This window comes from Ctenopharyngodon idella, chromosome 22, assembly GCF_019924925.1.
Source record: "Ctenopharyngodon idella isolate HZGC_01 chromosome 22, HZGC01, whole genome shotgun sequence".
NCBI classification, from domain to species: domain Eukaryota; kingdom Metazoa; phylum Chordata; class Actinopteri; order Cypriniformes; family Xenocyprididae; genus Ctenopharyngodon; species Ctenopharyngodon idella.
Window position 1 is genome coordinate 13,474,173 of NC_067241.1, and position 18,163 is coordinate 13,492,335.

An 18,163-nucleotide genomic window follows, 5' to 3' on the forward strand; every position below is an offset into this window, starting at 1 on the left:
ATAATTTCATGGTAATAATTACTTTGGATGAGAAATCACAGTAATACTGTAGTTGTTTGGATATGGTCCATAGTAATGCTTATGTATTACATATAATATTTATTTATATTATTATAATTATACATATTTTTAGATATAATACCATGGTAAAACCATATTTTTTTCATGTGTATAATGGTAATTAAAAAACATGTTTTTTTTAAATATGATACTGTCTTAAATATTTTCAATATAAAGGAAAAACAAAATACTAAACCTGGTTACAGTATTTATCTGACAAAATTATTTGGCAAAAACGGCAAACTACAGCTATATGGTTTATTTTACTATGAAAAAAAAAATGTACACATTGACTACAACATAATTCGTTATTAATAGGGGTGTGACGAGATCTCGCTGAGGTGAAAAGCTGTCTCACAATATTGCCATGATGGAGTGTGAGGGTAAACAGAAATAAAAACCATTAAATTCAGTTGAATACCTCACTTCAATTCCATCCAGCTCATCCAACACAAGCTGCAGCAGGAATCAGAGTTTACTGATCACATGACGAGAGTAAGTGGCGAGATGACTGACAAGACCATGGCGTATGATTCATTGCACAACAGAGCTTAAGCGTCTGACAGATGTCTTATTTTGTAGAATGTGTGCTCAGCACCGCCGCTTCCTATTCACACAGTACACGTGATTGCAAAATTCGAAAGCGAAAGTAAAACGCGAGCGCGCATTCAAACGCGATTTCAATACCCCGCATTTTGAAAGCGGCTCCCTGATGCATGCAAATATCTCCCAATATGAAAGCTATCTTAGGCTGGGCTGTGTAGTTGTAACCATCTCTCAGCTCTGGATCATGCTTGAAGAAAAATTTGGTCTCTATTTGCACTTTGAATATTGAGAGAGTACTTTGATTATGGTTGCACTTATTGTTTGCATTTAAGACTAAGAGAAAACTGTTAGTCATTTTTATTTATACAGTTTTTATTTCTATGATCAATTTGCGGAAAGGAGTTCAGTTAGGAGGTCAAAAGTTGTAGAAGCTCATGATTTATGTACAGTTCTAAGGTCTGAAGAGACTCATATGAAATCATACAGGAAAGAAGCCAGTCAGTTGAATTTGTGGCAGAACGTTTTACAGTGCTTGAGTATTGTTGCCTTTTACTGCATATGATAATTCATACTCAGAAAGTAGAACTGAAATGACATTCATTACAATATGATTAACCTGCAGACTATTTTTCTAGTCATGTATTTCATCATTGAGGATTTCTTAATAATACTGTGTAAAAATCTTGTCTTGTTCTTGTGAACTCAATCTTGTGTCTCATCTTGTCTTGTGAGCTAAATGTCTCGTCACACCCCTAGTTATTAATATTTTGTTAATATTTTTCTCTTTTTTTTTTTTTTTGCCTGTGCTCATAATTTCTTTGTATGACAGCCTGACCAAAAAAATGTCTACACAATTTGGCATGTTTCATAAAACAATTGTCTCCAAGCACAACTAGGTAATATGCTTACAAAATCTGTAACAAATTTGTGATAATATTTAAATAAAGGGTGAAGATGTCAATTTTCCTAGGCCGGACATCACTTGCCACTACCGTACAATGAAAAAATATCTTTGCATATGAACATGGTCATCATTCCGTACCATGGTGTATATGGTGTACCACTGTATTGCCATCTAATACTGTACTTTTGAACCACTGCAGTACTTTTCTGCATGAAAATTGACAGGACCGATGCCTTTAGGTGCCTGCTGTCTTACTTTTCTGCTGATGTTCTTCTTCCCATGTGTCTTCACAGGCCGTGTTCTCCTCTGTGTTCTACTTTGCATCTGTTCCGCTTTATCAAGGCTTCCTCATTATTGGGTGAGTGTGCGAGTGATGATGACTCATTTGCACTCGGTGAAATCTCACTGGCATTTCAGCCATGTGTTTCAGACAGCTCTGACATTACAGCTCTGAGGGTTTTGTTCCATCAAGAGTCACGGCCACTGAGCCAGAAGAAGAGTGCCAAAGCTGATGTCCATCAAAAGAGTCTTTGTGAAGTCTGAAATGAACAAGGGGTTAAAGCGGACAGGCTCTTCTTCTAATTCAGCGAAAATGAGTTCAGGACAGTGACAGAATAAAGCTGAAATTTCACCTACACTAGTACAGCTGTGAATCTAAATCACTTTGACTTTCTCTGCATGTGAAATATATGTTGGTGATTCTGTGGGAACTTGTACAAATTAGCAAAATTGTACTACATTTGGTGCATTTTACTTTTATTAACAGATACATGTCAGAGCTTGATGTTTTCAATTATTGCCTCACAGAATTTCCCTGGCCTGGTGAAGTTATGAAAAATATAAATATATACTGTAAAATACACATTTTTCTAGTTATGCTTTGCTATGAAATATTTAATTGGCTAGAAATGGTATTTTTGTGAGTGCGAACGTTATAAAATGATTTTTAAAATCCTTGTCCAGTGATGATGAATAACTGGAAAATCATTGTCACTGTTGCCAAGACTGCGGTTTTGGGCTGCTTTAACACTGTTGCCACGGATTGTTTTTAATGACCGCGGGTTGAAGCGACCCCAAATAACAATGATATTTAGCCCCTGGAATGCAAATTTTACCAGGGGAACCCCACCAAAAACATGGATTTTAACCCCCAGAACACAATATTTACTGGGGGACCCCCCCCCAAAACGTGATTGGGCTAGTTTTGAGTGGCAATTTAGGTGGGTTTTGTTGTGAAAACCTGGCAACCCTGATCATTGGTCTGATGGTTTGGCAAGAGCAGCCGCAGAAATCAAAAAATGTTTCAAAAAAGCATAAAAAATAACATGAAAATATACTCTAAAAAGTATAGTATGCATTTTTTATGAAAAATAATAAATGTTAAGCCCTATTTGGACGGGACTAGTTTCCCCAGAGGACGTTAAAGAAATTTGTGTTTCAATAGCGTGCTTTGTGATTGTAATCCCGTCCAAATTTTCATGTCTGTTTTTCTCACACATCCTGAGTAAATTACCTTCTGTTTTTCGGCAAACTCTGAATGCTAATGTCTGTGATCGCTAGTGTCGTATTATACTAACGCGTTTTATACTAATGTGTTTTTTGACCTACCTGAGCTACCATTTGCGTACAAATCTTTTGCATGCTTTTATTTCAATTCAATATAGATGGTATTCGATGAAAAATTAAATTATAAAATTAATAAATAGAGCCAAATTGCAGAAACTGCAAAGACTGCCCATTTTAATATCAGTCAGGTAAGGATAAGACACTTAGATTTTTCTAGATTTTCTAGAAACAGCCACTTCTATAAACTCATGTCAAGTATACTTAATTAGAGTTTTTATAATAAATTAGAATTATATCTAAATAAATAAATAATTAAAAGACAAATCCCATTCGAATAGAGCTTTAATGGAAAATTTTCTATATATTTTTAAAATGTAACTATCGTCTTGTATAACTACCACTCATGTTTGGGGTCAGTATGATTTTAAATAAGAAATTAATACTTCAGCAAGGCCACATTTCCATTTCAAATAAATGCTGTTCTTCTGAACTTTCTATTCATCAAAGTGAAGCAGCACAACTGTTTTCAACATTGATAATATTTAGAAATGTTTCTTGAGCATCAAATCAGCATATTAGAATGATTTCTTAAGGATCATGTGACACTAAAGACTGGAGTAATGATGCTGAAACTTCAGCTTTGAAATAGGAAATATTATTTTAAACTGTATTATAAAATTGTATTTCAATTGTATAAAAAAATTGTGTTTCACAATATTACTGTTTTTACTGTATTTTTGATCAAATAAATGCAACTTTTACATTTTTCTGTGCCGATAACAGCTACTCCACTATCTACACCATGTTCCCTGTTTTCTCCCTGGTTTTGGATAAAGATGTCAAGTCTGAGGTGGCCATGTTATATCCCGAACTTTACAAGGATCTTCTAAAGGTATCTTTGACCCTATCATTCTCAAATGAATAACCTAAGACTATTTAGTTAATGAATCTTTTGTGTGTTTTTAAAATATTAATAACTGTAATTGTTTTCAGGGGCGGCCTCTCTCCTTCAAAACGTTCTTAATATGGGTCTTGATCAGTATCTACCAAGGTAAGCGAATAATCTGGTTATTTTACCATATGGTGCAATGCATGAACTATGCAACAACCTTCACTCAACAAAGTAGTTGTGTTGTAAATTGAGTAGACCATTTATGTCTCCCACTGACTGAAGCGTAACTGTGTTTGTAACGTCCATTCAGAGGCTTGTTAAGAAAGCAGCAGCACAGTGTGGTGAATGTTGTTTCATCCAAACAAAACCCACACACGTGTTTTTGCTCGCCCGCACTGAATAGTTTATTTGTGTCTGTGGCTACAATAGCTGAATAACACTGGGAGGTTTTCCACGATTGCCTTTTGAGCCGCGCTAGCAGCCTCCACCCTGCTGTCTTTGTGTGTAAATCTTTCAGCATCACACTTTGTCATTCCATTCGTTTATAAGGTGATTCTGTTTGCTTAGACTGTGCTGGGTATTTCCTCACTTCTTTGAGAGCTTGTTTTTAAAAGAGATGTCCTATAGCCCTCATTATTCATTTGGATGAGTTGTTTCCATTCAGATTCTCCCATCTATAGCATGTTTACATTTGTGCTTTAAATAGAGCTTCCAAAGTTGAGTCGTCTTGAATTTCATGTATGTATCAATCACGTTTTTCAGTCCCAGTGGTGTTTGAGGTTGAGCTCAAAGTTCACAATAACACTTCAGGACAGGAAGCGCTCAAAAAAAGCTAAATCCGTGGAAGTGTTCTTCCTCTTCCTGAGATCGCCGATAGGGCAATCTCAGGGAATTGCTACGGCCTCATAAAGTGAATCCTCAGTTCTGAGAGAAATGGTTTCTTTTTATCTTGACCTCTGTCATATATTTGTAGCTAAAAATGAATACACAAAAGTTCTTTATTTAACTTGAAAGAATGAACTTTCCAATCTTTTATTCCAAAAATAACCTTCACCCATAAATCAGAGTAACACTTTGTTATGATATATATGTCACATGATCCTTCAGAAATCATTCTAATTCACTGATATATACATATATGCTTTCACTAGGGGCCTTTTACTGAGCGAATAATTGATACATACACTCACCGGCCACTTTATTAGGTCACCTGTTCAACTGCTCATTAACACAAAGATCTAATCAGCCAATCACATGACAGCAGCTCAGTGCTTTTAGGCATTTAGACATGGTCAAGACGATCTGCTGAAGTTCAAACTGACCATCAGAATGGGGAAGAAAGGTGATTTAAGTGACTTTGAATGTGAGATGGTTGTAGGCTGGGATAAGTATTTCAGAAACTGCTGATCTACTGGAATTTTAACACTCAACCATCTCTAGGGTTTACAGAGAATGGTCCGAAAAAGAGAAAATATCCAGAGAGCGGCAGTTCTGTTGGAGAAGATGCCTTGTTGATGTCAGAGGTCAGAGGAGAATGGTCAGGTTTGAGTTGTTAGAAAGGCAGCAGTAACTCAAATAAGCACTCGATACAACCGAGGTCTGCAGAAGAGCATCTCTGAACATGTCAAACCTTGAAGCAGATTATCTACAGCAGCAGAAGACACACCGGTGCCATTCCTGTCAGCTGAGAACAGGAAACTGAGGCTACAATTCACACGGGCTCAACAAAACTAGACAATAGAAGATTGAAAAAACGTTGCCTGGTCTGATGAGTCTTGATTTTTGCTGCGACATTCAGATGGTCGGGTCAGAATTTGGTGTGAACAACATGAATGCATGGATCCATCCTGTCTTGTATCAGCGGTTCAGGCTTCTGCTGGTGGTGTAATGGTGTGAAGGATATTTTCTTGACACACTTTGAGCTTCTTAGTACCAATTGAGCATCATTTAAACACTACAGCCTACCTGAGTATTGTTGCTGACCATGGAAACCAAACTGGTTTCTATGCCATTAAGAATTAAGGCTGTTCTGAAGGCAAAATGGGGTCCAACCCAATATTAACAAGGTGTACCTAAAAAAAAAAAAAAAAAGGTGGCTGATTAGTGTATATATAAAAGCACACTCCTAGTGTGCATAGAAGTCTCTTCAGCATCTTCAGATGCTGGTGGTAATAGAGATGTGCTGTGTTCTCTGCAGGTAGCATCATCATGTACGGGGCTCTGCTCCTGTTCGAGTCAGAGTTTGTGCACATCGTGGCGATCTCCTTCACGTCTCTGATCCTGACGGAGCTGCTGATGGTGGCGCTGACCGTGCAGACCTGGCACTGGCTGATGATCGTAGCCGAGCTCCTCAGTCTGGCCTGCTACATCGCATCCCTCGTCTTCTTACACGAGTTTATCGGTGAGTATGCATTAATAAACACATGGGTCCCAAATAACATGCATATTATTTATTTATTTAATTTCTTTATTGAACAACATTAGAAAAGTTACATTAATTTATAAGTTAAAGTTTATATATATAATATAATATATACAGTCAAACCAAAATGTATTCAGACACCTTGAACATTTCATTCATTAATACAGTTTATTCACTTTAGTTAAAAAAAAATGGTAATAAAATATGACAAGATCTCAGAGTTAAACTGTGTCAGAAAAAAATAATCTTAATTATGTCAGATAACACTTAAGCAAAACATGGTCAGGTCAAAGTGTCTGAATAATTTTTGAGTATAATATGTCAGAGTTTACTTTATTTTGCTATCCTCACTTACATAAATGAACTATAGTGTCCTGCACACACTAGTAAAAAATATCAAAAATATTGAAAATGTCTGAATAATTTTTGGTTTGACTGTGTTTGTGTATATATATATATATAAAAAAAAATTAAATAAATACTATAAATTAAATAAATAAAAAAAATTAAATTTTTATATATATATATATATATAATTTCATTTTTTTAATTTATTTAATTTATAGTATTTAATTAATTTTTTTAAGACAAGACACTATAGGCAAAGAGATTTTGGCCTATTTGGCTTTTTATAATGTGTTTTTCCGACTAGTGGAAAGAAAAACATCCAAAATACACTTTTAAATATTTATTTTATTGCACTTTATCTATTTGCATCTATAGATTTTAATTACAATACATATCTTTAAAGGGCATTTTCTCAAAATGAGCCAGAAATCTCCACTTCAGAAGCACTTCATACACCAAACTTTCCAGTTTTATTCCTATCTATATTCTGAAGGTTTTACAGAAGGGTGTGTTCATATATCATTCACCTGCTTTTATAAATTTTATTCCTAAAAACATGGTGAAATTTTTTTTCTCTGGCTGTTGACAGTATTTTCTGGTAAAAAGAGATATCCAAAATCTTCTCAGTAAAGACATTTGCCACTAATATATTATCAATGCCTTATTCTGCATGACCATATTCTACATCCTTAATCCTACCCAGTACCTAAACTTAACAACTATCTTACTAACTATTCATAAGCTGTAATTAGGAGTTTATTGAGGCAAAAGTCATGGTTAATAGTTAGTTAATATTTAGAATTAGACCCTAAACTAAAATGTGACTGATATATTTATTACCCTAATCACTTGGGGTTGTCTTACCTTAATCACTTTTTTGCATTTAACACATTACTTGACAAACAGTTTTGCGTTGTTCTTGTTCTTGTCATTTTAGTGGTATTATATGTTTCATCTATGCTTTCTGGTCAAGGTTTTGCTACTGCTTTATATCCTATTATCGTCATGAAATCCTGTTGTTATTGAACGATCTTGAGGTCATAATTTCAGGCATATCCAGGTAAAGAATGTGGCCACATTCCACAAAACCAATAGAGAGAGTTAAATCTGACTCTATAAAATGTGGCCATCTGCCTCAGTCAGCATTCCAGGGCCGCTGTGGCCCGTTCTCATGTACGCTGTGTGTGTACGACACCGGGCAGCCCGAGCGCGGCCCACAGCGCTATACAGAGCCCACTGCGGAGGGAAATACCACAAGCCTGCTCTCATTTCCTGCTGCGTTGATGCTACCCTGGCCAAGGTCTTTGTGTTTATCAAAGTGCTTCTCAATTTGAAGAGTTGCACACTTTCTTTAAAAAGAAAAGCAATTGAGGATTCACATATATATGTTATATTAAAGGCACACATGCCAGTAGCTCAGCTGTATTCACAATACTTATTGCTCATGCTCTCAATATATACTCACGGCCAAGTTTTTTTTCATTCTTTGCTTAGAAGTCAAAAGAAGCTGGAATTGCCTTTGCAGTGTTATACTGTTAATGAACATCCCAATGCCGCCCACGCTACTGAGAGTGACATTTAGATAAATATGTAAATGTGTGCTGTGCTCTTTACTCTCAATAACAAAATAACAAAAACACAACAAAAACAACAGCAGTTAAGAAAGCATCTGATCTTGGCGATGTGGATATTAGGGTTGGGACAGTACATAGATTCTCGATTCGCGATACAAAGAATCTGGAGCGATTCTGATATTTTCCGAATGTAACGCTTATCGTCAAGCATCGTCTTGATTTTTGGCAGTAGAACTGTTTTTTACAACAGCACTAATCTGCTTATTAAAACTCAAAGTGGAATCAAAAATGACACCAAGATTTTTTGACAGAGTCGCAAACATTTGAAGAGAGTAAACCAAGCTGATTGACTATAACAGAGGTCATAGCTGATGGTGCAACGATAATAATTTCAGTTTTATCGCTGTTTAGCTGTAAGAAGTTCATGTCCATCCCGCATTTTGTCACGCAGACAGGCAAGCAGGCTAGACAGAACAATTATTATTTTTGACAGGAAGATAGAGCTGAGTGTCATTGGCATAAAAGTGGTATGATAAGTTGTGTTTCTGAATAATATGACCTAATGAAGCATAAAAAAGCAAAAAGAAGAGGACCTAGAATTGAACCCTGGGGTACACCATAAGGGATTGGAGCAGAGGATGAAAAACAATTCCCTATTTTAACAGAAAACTTTCTCCCTTAGGAAGGATATCATGATCTACAGTGTCAAATGCTGCACTTAAATCAAGCAAGACTAAAATACAGCCAGAGCCCGCATCCAGAGTGAGCAAAATATCGTTAAAATAAACAAAACTATTCCCACGAGACCCTGTGTAGACATCCTTGTGGCTTAGTTTTTATAGCGATATAAAAAATAAAAATAGCGTTAAAATTATAGTAGTTGTTTATTTAAATTGCTTAACATTTTTCTAGTTTTATTGGTAGTATTTAGTGTAAATTTATCTGCTCAATTGTTTGACAACAGTAAAATTATTTTATTTTTTTCCTGCTAAATAAAAAAAATTTTGTCCTTGAAGTTTATTTTTGTGACAGCACTTTTTATAAAATAATATATTTAAAAATGTAAGCATTTGTAATTTTTTTTTTTTTTTTTTTTTTTACATTTAATTTTTTTTATTATTTTTCAATTAAAAAATATACACAAGATTATTAAAAAAAAATCTTATCCGGCCGAAAATAAACAGATTAATCAAAAGGTTTGAGGACAATGTAAGTAATCATTTAGTTAGATATCTTTCTCAAAAATAACTTGGATCTCATTGCTAATGCATCCAAGACCTTCAACATAACCGTTTCCCTTTTGCCCACCAACGTCACATTGAGAATTCGTCATTGGATCTCGGTGCATATCCTGGCAGAGAAGATGATGGATCCATGATGGCGGAGATGACTTGTGTCCATCTCAGGGCTCACGTTCACAGCGCACGAACAAGTGTCCTTTCAGTTGTGTTGATGAGGCGTTCCGACACTGCAACGCTCCGAGTGCCGTCCAACTCCACTGGTGTGTGGCACCTGACCACATTAAACAAAGACTGGTCAGCGACTGCCTCACAGTGTGACGCTAGTTTCCAGCAATCGCACAAAACATTTTGGCCAACTTACATTTCAGCTTTTGATCTGTGCCTCTCCTTCTACTGACCTGACTGTGGTCTGAGAGCATTTCACAAGCGCTGTTTTGGTGTCGTTCCCTACATTTCTGGGAATAAAGGTTTAAAAAAGAGCCAAATGATTATTCAGCAGGAATTGTAAGTTTTGTGTATGAGAATAGAACAAAAGCCTTGATGGGAAAGACTTTTACGTGAGAGTGTGACACGAACATGAAACAGACCAGACTTTTGGATCTTGAGGGGACTGACAGCGTTATCTACATCACAGATTTATGTTTTATTAATTATTTAGTCTGCTCACACCCGTCTGATGCGGATTGAAATGGCAACCATTGGCAAAATCTGTCAGATACAATCTGATTGGTTGGTCACAATGAAACTTCCTGGGTTTTAAAGGTTTTTAAGGCTTAGTTTAATAAAAAGTTCTGCATTGAGCATTTCCGAGAAAGTACCAGATTTCCCACGGTCATGGAAAACCTAGAAATATTAAAGTCCCCCTGCAATCAATAATTTTATCCCTTAAAACTCGTCTTTGATAAACAAAATGACACATTTAAAAGTTTTTTCCTGTGAAAATAATTTCTTCATGCCTTAAAATAGCTTTATATGCCTGAAATACTTGATCTTAAAAATATCTGTAAATATAAAAAATCTTAAATAATTGCACAGCAGTCAGTCCAAATAAAAAAGGGTGAAAATATATATAAACTTTGTAATCTTTTAAACGCAGTGTCTGCATAAATTTTTGAGGTAAACTTTAAAATAAGAAATAGTCAGTTGTGAGATATAAAAACACTGTCTCAAGCAAAAAGAGTCTTGAGTATCTTTCAAAGATTTGATACCGCTATCCTGGCAAACTTTTCCAGATTTTTTTCAAATCTTCTTAACATGACTTTGTTTCCTGTTAGATGGATCAAAACATTCTCACTAACTTCTGGAAATATCGTAAAGTCAGCCAATCAGATTAGACCTTGCCAGATGAAGAAACTCTTTGCCAGTTTTGTGTGCAGTATGAATCAGAGTTCGTGAACAGACTATAGATGGGCCGTCTGAGACTGAGTCCAGCATGAGCAGATGTTCGACCGTATCCAAATATATTAACAGTATTTAACAAATACATAACTATATTTTTATTTGTGTCCCTCACAGATGTGTATTTCATCGCCACCCTGTCTTTTGTGTGGAAGGTGACAGCCATCACTTTGGTCAGCTGCCTGCCGCTCTACATCCTCAAATACCTGAGACGACGCTTCTCGCCTCCGAGTTACTCCAAACTGACCTCTTGAACCCTTTACTGCCTCACTCGCCTCAGTCCAGCTTGCTCTCTAACCGCTAACTCGGCTCAAACAAACCTAAAAGTGCTGGAACGTCAGGTTTGATTCACTCCTTCATTCACCCTGATATTAAAATAAGTCTGATTTTTCACATTTTTGGTCAGCGAGCCAGTTTAGCAGTCCGGTTAGCCCTGAGCAGGTGCTCATACAGTACCTACGAGAATGGACGCTTGTGTGACGCAGTCCAGACGCCATTCCCTCTGAATCATGTAATTTCTCTACCGTTTAAGTTTCAGTGAATCACTCTCCCTGAGGAAGACTAAACACACTGGTTAGCTTTGGGAATCATCCATGAGACAACAGGGAAGTTTTTCCATGAGATTTAATAATCTATTGCTATTATGCGTCTCCATTGCATTTGTATTCTCGTGTGACAAGGGAAAATTTGCACAAAGGGGAAAAGGGAAATTGGAGTTAACTTATTTTAGGGTGTTTTTGGTACCTTTTTATTTCTTTTCCAAAACTACTGAATTTATGTGACTTGAAAGGACTTGATCAGGTTGAAAACAGAAAGTATGTGTTGTGTATGACCACCACCCCTCCCCCCAAAAAACAAAAAAACACTAATATTTGTAACACTTTACAGTAAGGTTCCATTAATAAATGTTTATGCATTAACTGATGTACACATTACAGTATTTATTAATCTTTGTTTATTAACGTCAATCAAAACACAACTGCTCATTGATAGTTCATGTTAGCTCATGTCTGTTAAATAATTTAAAGAGATACATCTTTTGTTTTTTATGAAAGCTTGTTTCCGCCAGGGAATTAAAAATAAAAAGGTAATTGCGACTTTTTATCTCGTAATTCAGACTTTAAACTCACAATTGCAAGTTTATATCTCACAATTCTGAGAAAAGTCTGAATTGCGAGGTATAAACTCGCATTTGTGACTTTTTCTCTATAAATTCGCAATTACGAAATTTGCAGTACTTTTTTTGTAATTTTGACTCGTCTTTATCTTGTAATTCGGACTTTATAACTTTTAACTTTATAACAGTTGTGAGTTTGTCTGAAATGCAAGATACAAAGTCTCAATTCTGAGAAATAAAGTCTAAAGTCTACCTCGCAGTTCTGCCGCAATTGTTAGTTTGTCTCTCACTTCTGACTTTTTCTCAGAATTGTGAGATAATTTCGCAATTGCGAGAAATAAACTTGCAATACTATTTTTTTGCAGTTGTGACTTTCTCAAAATTGTGAGATAAATTGCATTTGCATGTTAAGAAATTTTATCTCACAGTTCGGACTTTAAAACTCACAATTGCAAGTTTATATCTCACAATTTTGAGGAAAAAGTCTGAATTGCGAGATATAAAGTCGCAATTTTGAGACAAAGTCAGAACTGCAAATTTATACCTTGCAATTCTGACTTTGTCTCAAAATTGTGAGATGTAAATTCGCAATTGTGAGATAAAAACATGCAATACAAATTTTTTGCTATTGTGACTTTTTCTCAAATTGAGAAATTGTAATTGCGTGTTATGAAATTTTATCTTGCAATTCAGACTTTATAACTCGCAATTGTGAGTTTATGTCTCACAATTCTGAGAAATAAAGTCAGAATTGCGAGGTATAAACTCGCACTTGACTTTTTTTCTCACAATTGCAAGTTTGTCTCAGTACTATTTTTTTTTTTTTTTGGAATTACGACTATTATTCAAAATTGTGAGATAAATTGCAATTGCAAGTTATAAAGTCTTTTTATCTCGCAATTCAGACTTTATAACTCGCAATTGTGAGTTTATGTCTCCCAAGTCTGACTTTTTCCTCAGAATTGTCATATAAATTCGCAGTTGCGATACTGTTTTTCTTGTAATTGACTATTTTGTAATTAACTATTCCTCAAAATTGTGGGATAAATTACAGTTGCGAGTTAAGTCTTTTCTTCATAACTCACAATTCTGAGAAAAGATATAAAGTTGCAATTCTTAGTAGTCGCACTTCTGAGAAATAAAGTCAGACCAGAATTGCGAGTTATGAAGTCCGAATTGCAAGAAAAAAATTAATCTTACAATTTTGAGAAATAGTTGCAATCGCAAAATCTCACAAACTTAACTGATGTTAACAAATGGAACCTGACTGTGAAGTGTTACCATATACACAGTATATGTGTGATTGTTGGAAAGGATGTTCAGATCAGATGATTCTCGTGCTAGTTTGAGTGTGAAAATCAGCACTGAATTTATTAACTAGGTTAACTGGAAGTGATGCAGCTGTTTTATTAGCATACTAACCAACCATTGCTAGTCACCACTGCTTGAAAGGCATGGATGGTACGGTGCCATAAATAACAATGCTATTTTAGCATCCACCCTGTCCACAGTAGTGTTTGTCCACTCTTGTGGTGACCTCTGACGCTAGACATGCTCACTTTGTACCCCAACCTCCCCCGTCTGACCATTATGACCTGTACTGACTACTCTCAATAACTGGTTTACAGAGCCAAATCCCATGATGCATCAATCAGCACTAAACGCTGTAATCTTCTCCTCGAGGTGTCCTTAAAACCCAACGTTTGTCTCTGTAAATGATCCTGAATGCGATGTGCACTTAGCATTGATCACTATGTTGGTGTCTGTGTTTTAGTAACTGTGCCATATCATCTCTTTCACCTTCAGACACATTATTGTTAAATTGACAGACTCTCATCATATTCGACTTCTCTTGCATGGATCAGAGTTTGTACAGATTGTGATGTGGACCTAGACTTAGAACGAATGCCATGATCTTCACCTGACTTTTGTGTTGACTGTTTTTTATGTTTATATGAAAGTACTTTTTTGTCTGTTAATGTAACCTGCTGAATTGTAAATAACAAAATGGCTTTTATTTATTTATTTTTTCTCTTATTTGTGTTGGAATTTGCACTCTAATACTTGCAGAACAAAAAAGGGACAAGTGTGTCTCAGGATAAAAGGTGTTGAAAATAAAAATAAAAAATCTTTTCTTAACTAATTCTCTGCTTGTTTCTTAATACAATATAATTTCTACATATATTTTATGTAATATCTTATTTCCAATAATGATTATATATATATATATATATATATATATATATATATATATATATACACTACCGTTCAAAAGTTTGGGGTTGGTAAGTGTTTTTAAAAAGTCTCTAATGCTCACCAAAGCTGCATTTATTTGATCAAAAATACAGTAAAACTGTAATATTGTGAAATATTATTACAGTTTAAAATATAATTTATTCCTGTGATCAAAGCTGAATTTTCAGCATCATTACTTTCAGTATCGTTAACATTTCTGATTATTGTCAATGTTGAACACAGTCGTGCTGCTTAATATTTTTGTGGAAACTGATATTTTTATTCAGGATTCTTTGAACAGAAAGTTCAGAAGAACACCATTTATTTGAAATATATTTTTTGTAACATTATAAATGTCTTTACTTTTAAACAATTTAATGCGTCCTTGCTGAGTGAAAGTATTAATATACGGATATCTGAATTGGAATAATAATTTTAATAATATGTGAAACAGAACTACATTATGTAACACTGAATGTTTCAAACATTATTTATACACAATATAATTGTACATACAACATATATACTGAAATAGTACAAAAAACAGCCATTGTATTTTATATCAATTTATCATGTTTCACCAGAAGGGGGAGTCTCAAAAATGAATCCAGACTGCATTAACTGCATGCAGGGCTGATGGTAAGGCTGCAAAAAACATAAATGCATACAAGTACATGATTACATTAACAGATATTTGACAAAAAAATAATGCTTACATATAAATTGAAGATGAACCCTCAATAAAAGTTTCAACTTTCTTTGTGCTTTTGGCCCAAATTTTAATCTTAGCTTAATGTGTTTCTCCTTGATTCTCCTTCAACATCTTACATCCATAATGTTGTTCTGATGAAATGAGCACTTTTGGTAAAGCCCGTATAAAGCGTATCATTACTCCTCTCTCATGTGGTGCATACTGCGGTGTGCCAGACGCTGCAGTGCACGTGACATAGAGCTCAGCCAGATTGGCTTTATTATCAGACACCACACAGCAGCGATGGGTCGCCTGTGTGTCCATGCCACATCAGTCCCAGAGGAAGAGCTGGCGTGAGAAAGAAGACGAGCATGTAAGCAAGGACACATGCAGATAATGGGACTATATATATATATGAGAGTGAAGTTATGTTGGAGGGATAATCTCACAAAGAAATGTTATATTCAAGCCATCGATCTATCGGTCTATATGAAACTCTAGATGGCGCAGACTGATGGGTCTTTAACAACCTGCTGACAATTACATTGTTAAATACACAGCACAAGCTGATTCGTTCCTGTTGAATCTGCAGCCAATGAACTTGCTGCTCAACATTTGAACAGTTGTGAACACTGACAACAGTTGGTCAGTGTTTGCTGTAGCAGTTTGCAGCACGCTTTCAAAGTTCCTCTGAAACCCTCCACCTTCTCCAGCTCCACCTGTATAGATCTGTTACGGGTAATTCATGTACTCAATATTGTACAGCAGCAGTATGTCTTGCTTGCTCACAGCAGTGTGTTGTGAATGTATTGGCAGTAGCAAATCCCGTACTTGCTCTGCAGCAGCAGCAATAACCAACTGCAGCAGCAATAACAGCAGCAGCAATATCAGCAGCAGCAATAATAACAGCAGCAACGATAACCAACCACAGCAGCAATAGCAGCAGCAGCAATAACCAACTGCAGCAGCAATAACAGCAGCAGTAATAACAGCAGCAGCAATATCAGCAGCAGCAATAATAACAGCAGCAACGATAACCAACCACAGCAGCAATAGCAGTAGCAGCAATAACCAACTGCAGCAGCTATAACTGCAGCAGCAGCAGCAATAGCAGCAGCAATAATAACCAACAACAGCAGCAATAACAGCAGCAGCAGCAATAACCAACCGCAGCAGCAATAAGCTGCAGTAGCAATAACAGCAGCAGCAATAACCGACAGCAGCAATAAGAGCAACAGCAGCAATAAGCTACAGTAGCAATAACAGCGGCAGCAGATCTATTCAAGACCTAAAACATTAGCATTGTCATTTCCATTACCATGCTTCACTCATTCGATTTATTATTGTTATTATTTATTTGTTTTTTACATCACAATGCAAAAAAAAAAAAAAAAAAACTGAAACAGGCTTCATTTTTACTATATATATATATATATATATATGCATAGCATTGTTCTGATGAAACACCACTGGCCACACAGATCCAGACTTGTCCTGTTATACTCCATTGTGTACATCTAACAGAGGATTTAGATGATGATAAATCACTTAAAGAGACGTGTGTTGAGGCGGCTCTCACACCCCAGCAGAGCTATTTATACACACACAACAGGCTGGAATGTTTGATTTGCTTTTAAAAGCTTCACCTCTGCTGACAGAGATTGTCTTAAGAGTTTTCACTTGTGCTTGTGATCATAACCACACCTCGAGGTACAATAATAATAATAAACTGACTCATTGTGTGAATACATACTTTAAATGGCTATCTACCAAACAATAAATAATACAACCCGAATTCTGGAAATGTTGGGACGTTTTTTTAAATTTGAATAAAATGAAAACTAAAAGACTTTCAAATCACATGAGCCAATATTTTATTCACAATAGAACATAGATAACATAACAAATGTTTAAACAGAAATTTTATGCACAAATGAGCTCATTTCAAATTTGATGCCTGATACAGCTCTCAAAATAGTTGGCACGGGGGCAACAAATGGCTGAAAATGCAAGAAATAGATTCAGCTGGGAGAACATCTAGAAACTAATTAAGTTAATTGATATCAGGTCTGTAACATGATTAGCTATAAAAGGGATGTCTTAGAGAGGCAGAGTCTCTCAGAAGTAAGGATGGGCAGAGCTGTGAAAGAGTGTGTAAAAAGATTGTGGAATACTTTAAAAACAATGTTCCTCAACGTCAGATTGCAACGGCTTTGCAAATCTCATCATCTACAGTGCATAACATCATCAAAAGATTCAGAGAAACTGGAGAAATCTCTGTGTGTAAGGGACAAGGATGCCCGTGGTCCTCAGACGACACTGCATCACTCATCGGCATGATTGTGTCAATGACATTACTAAATGGGCCCAGGAATACTTCCAGAAAAACTGTCGGTAAACACAATCCACCGTGCCATCTGCAGATGCCAACTAAAGCTCTATCATGCAAAAAGGAAGCCATATGTGAACATGGTCCAGAAGCGCCGTAGTGTCCTGTGGGTCAAGGCTCATTTAAAATGGACTGTTTCAAAGTGGAAAAGTGTTCTATGGTCAGAGGAGTCCAAATTTGACATTTTTGTTGGAAATCACGGACGCCGTGTCCTCCGGGCTAAAGAGGAGAGAGACCTTCCAGCGTGTTATCAGCTTTCAGTTCAAAAGCCAGCATCTCTGATGGTATGGGGGTGCATAAGTGCATAAGGTATGGGCAGCTTGCATGTTTTGGAAGGCACTATGAATGCTGAAAGGTATATAAAGATTTCCAGACGACGTCTATTTCAGGGAAGGCCTTGTGCATTTCAGCAGGACAATGCAAAACCACATACTGCAGCTATTACAACAGCATGGCTTCGTCGTAGAAGAGTCCGGGTGCTGAATTGGCCTGCCTGCAGTCCAGATCTTTCACCTATAGAGAAAAATACGTCAAAGACGACCACAAACTCTTCAGCAGCTTGAAACCTATATCAGACAAGAATGGGACCAAATTCCAACACCAAAACTCCAGAAACTCATAACCTCGATGCCCAGACATCTTCAAACTGTTTTGAAAAGAAGAGGAGAAGCTACACCATGGTAAACATGCCCCTGTCCCAACTATTTTGAGACCTGTAGCAGGCACCAAATTAGAAATGAGCTCATTTTGTGCATAAAATTGTAAAATTTCTCAGTTTAA

General features: G+C 36.1%; 1 protein-coding gene across 1 annotated transcript in view; it reads left to right on the forward strand.

Moving 5' to 3' along the window:
- Positions 1–14,211, forward strand: part of LOC127504830 (probable phospholipid-transporting ATPase IIA) — a 54,400-nt gene extending 40,189 nt beyond the window's left edge. Inside the window, exons 24-28 of the mRNA XM_051879884.1 lie at positions 1,804–1,868; positions 3,860–3,968; positions 4,070–4,127; positions 6,166–6,369; positions 11,069–14,211. Coding sequence (XP_051735844.1) covers positions 1,804–1,868; positions 3,860–3,968; positions 4,070–4,127; positions 6,166–6,369; positions 11,069–11,205 — 573 coding nt within the window. The 3' untranslated portion in view covers positions 11,206–14,211. The remainder of the gene's footprint in view (positions 1–1,803; positions 1,869–3,859; positions 3,969–4,069; positions 4,128–6,165; positions 6,370–11,068) is intronic.
- Positions 14,212–18,163: the final 3,952 nt, after the last annotated feature.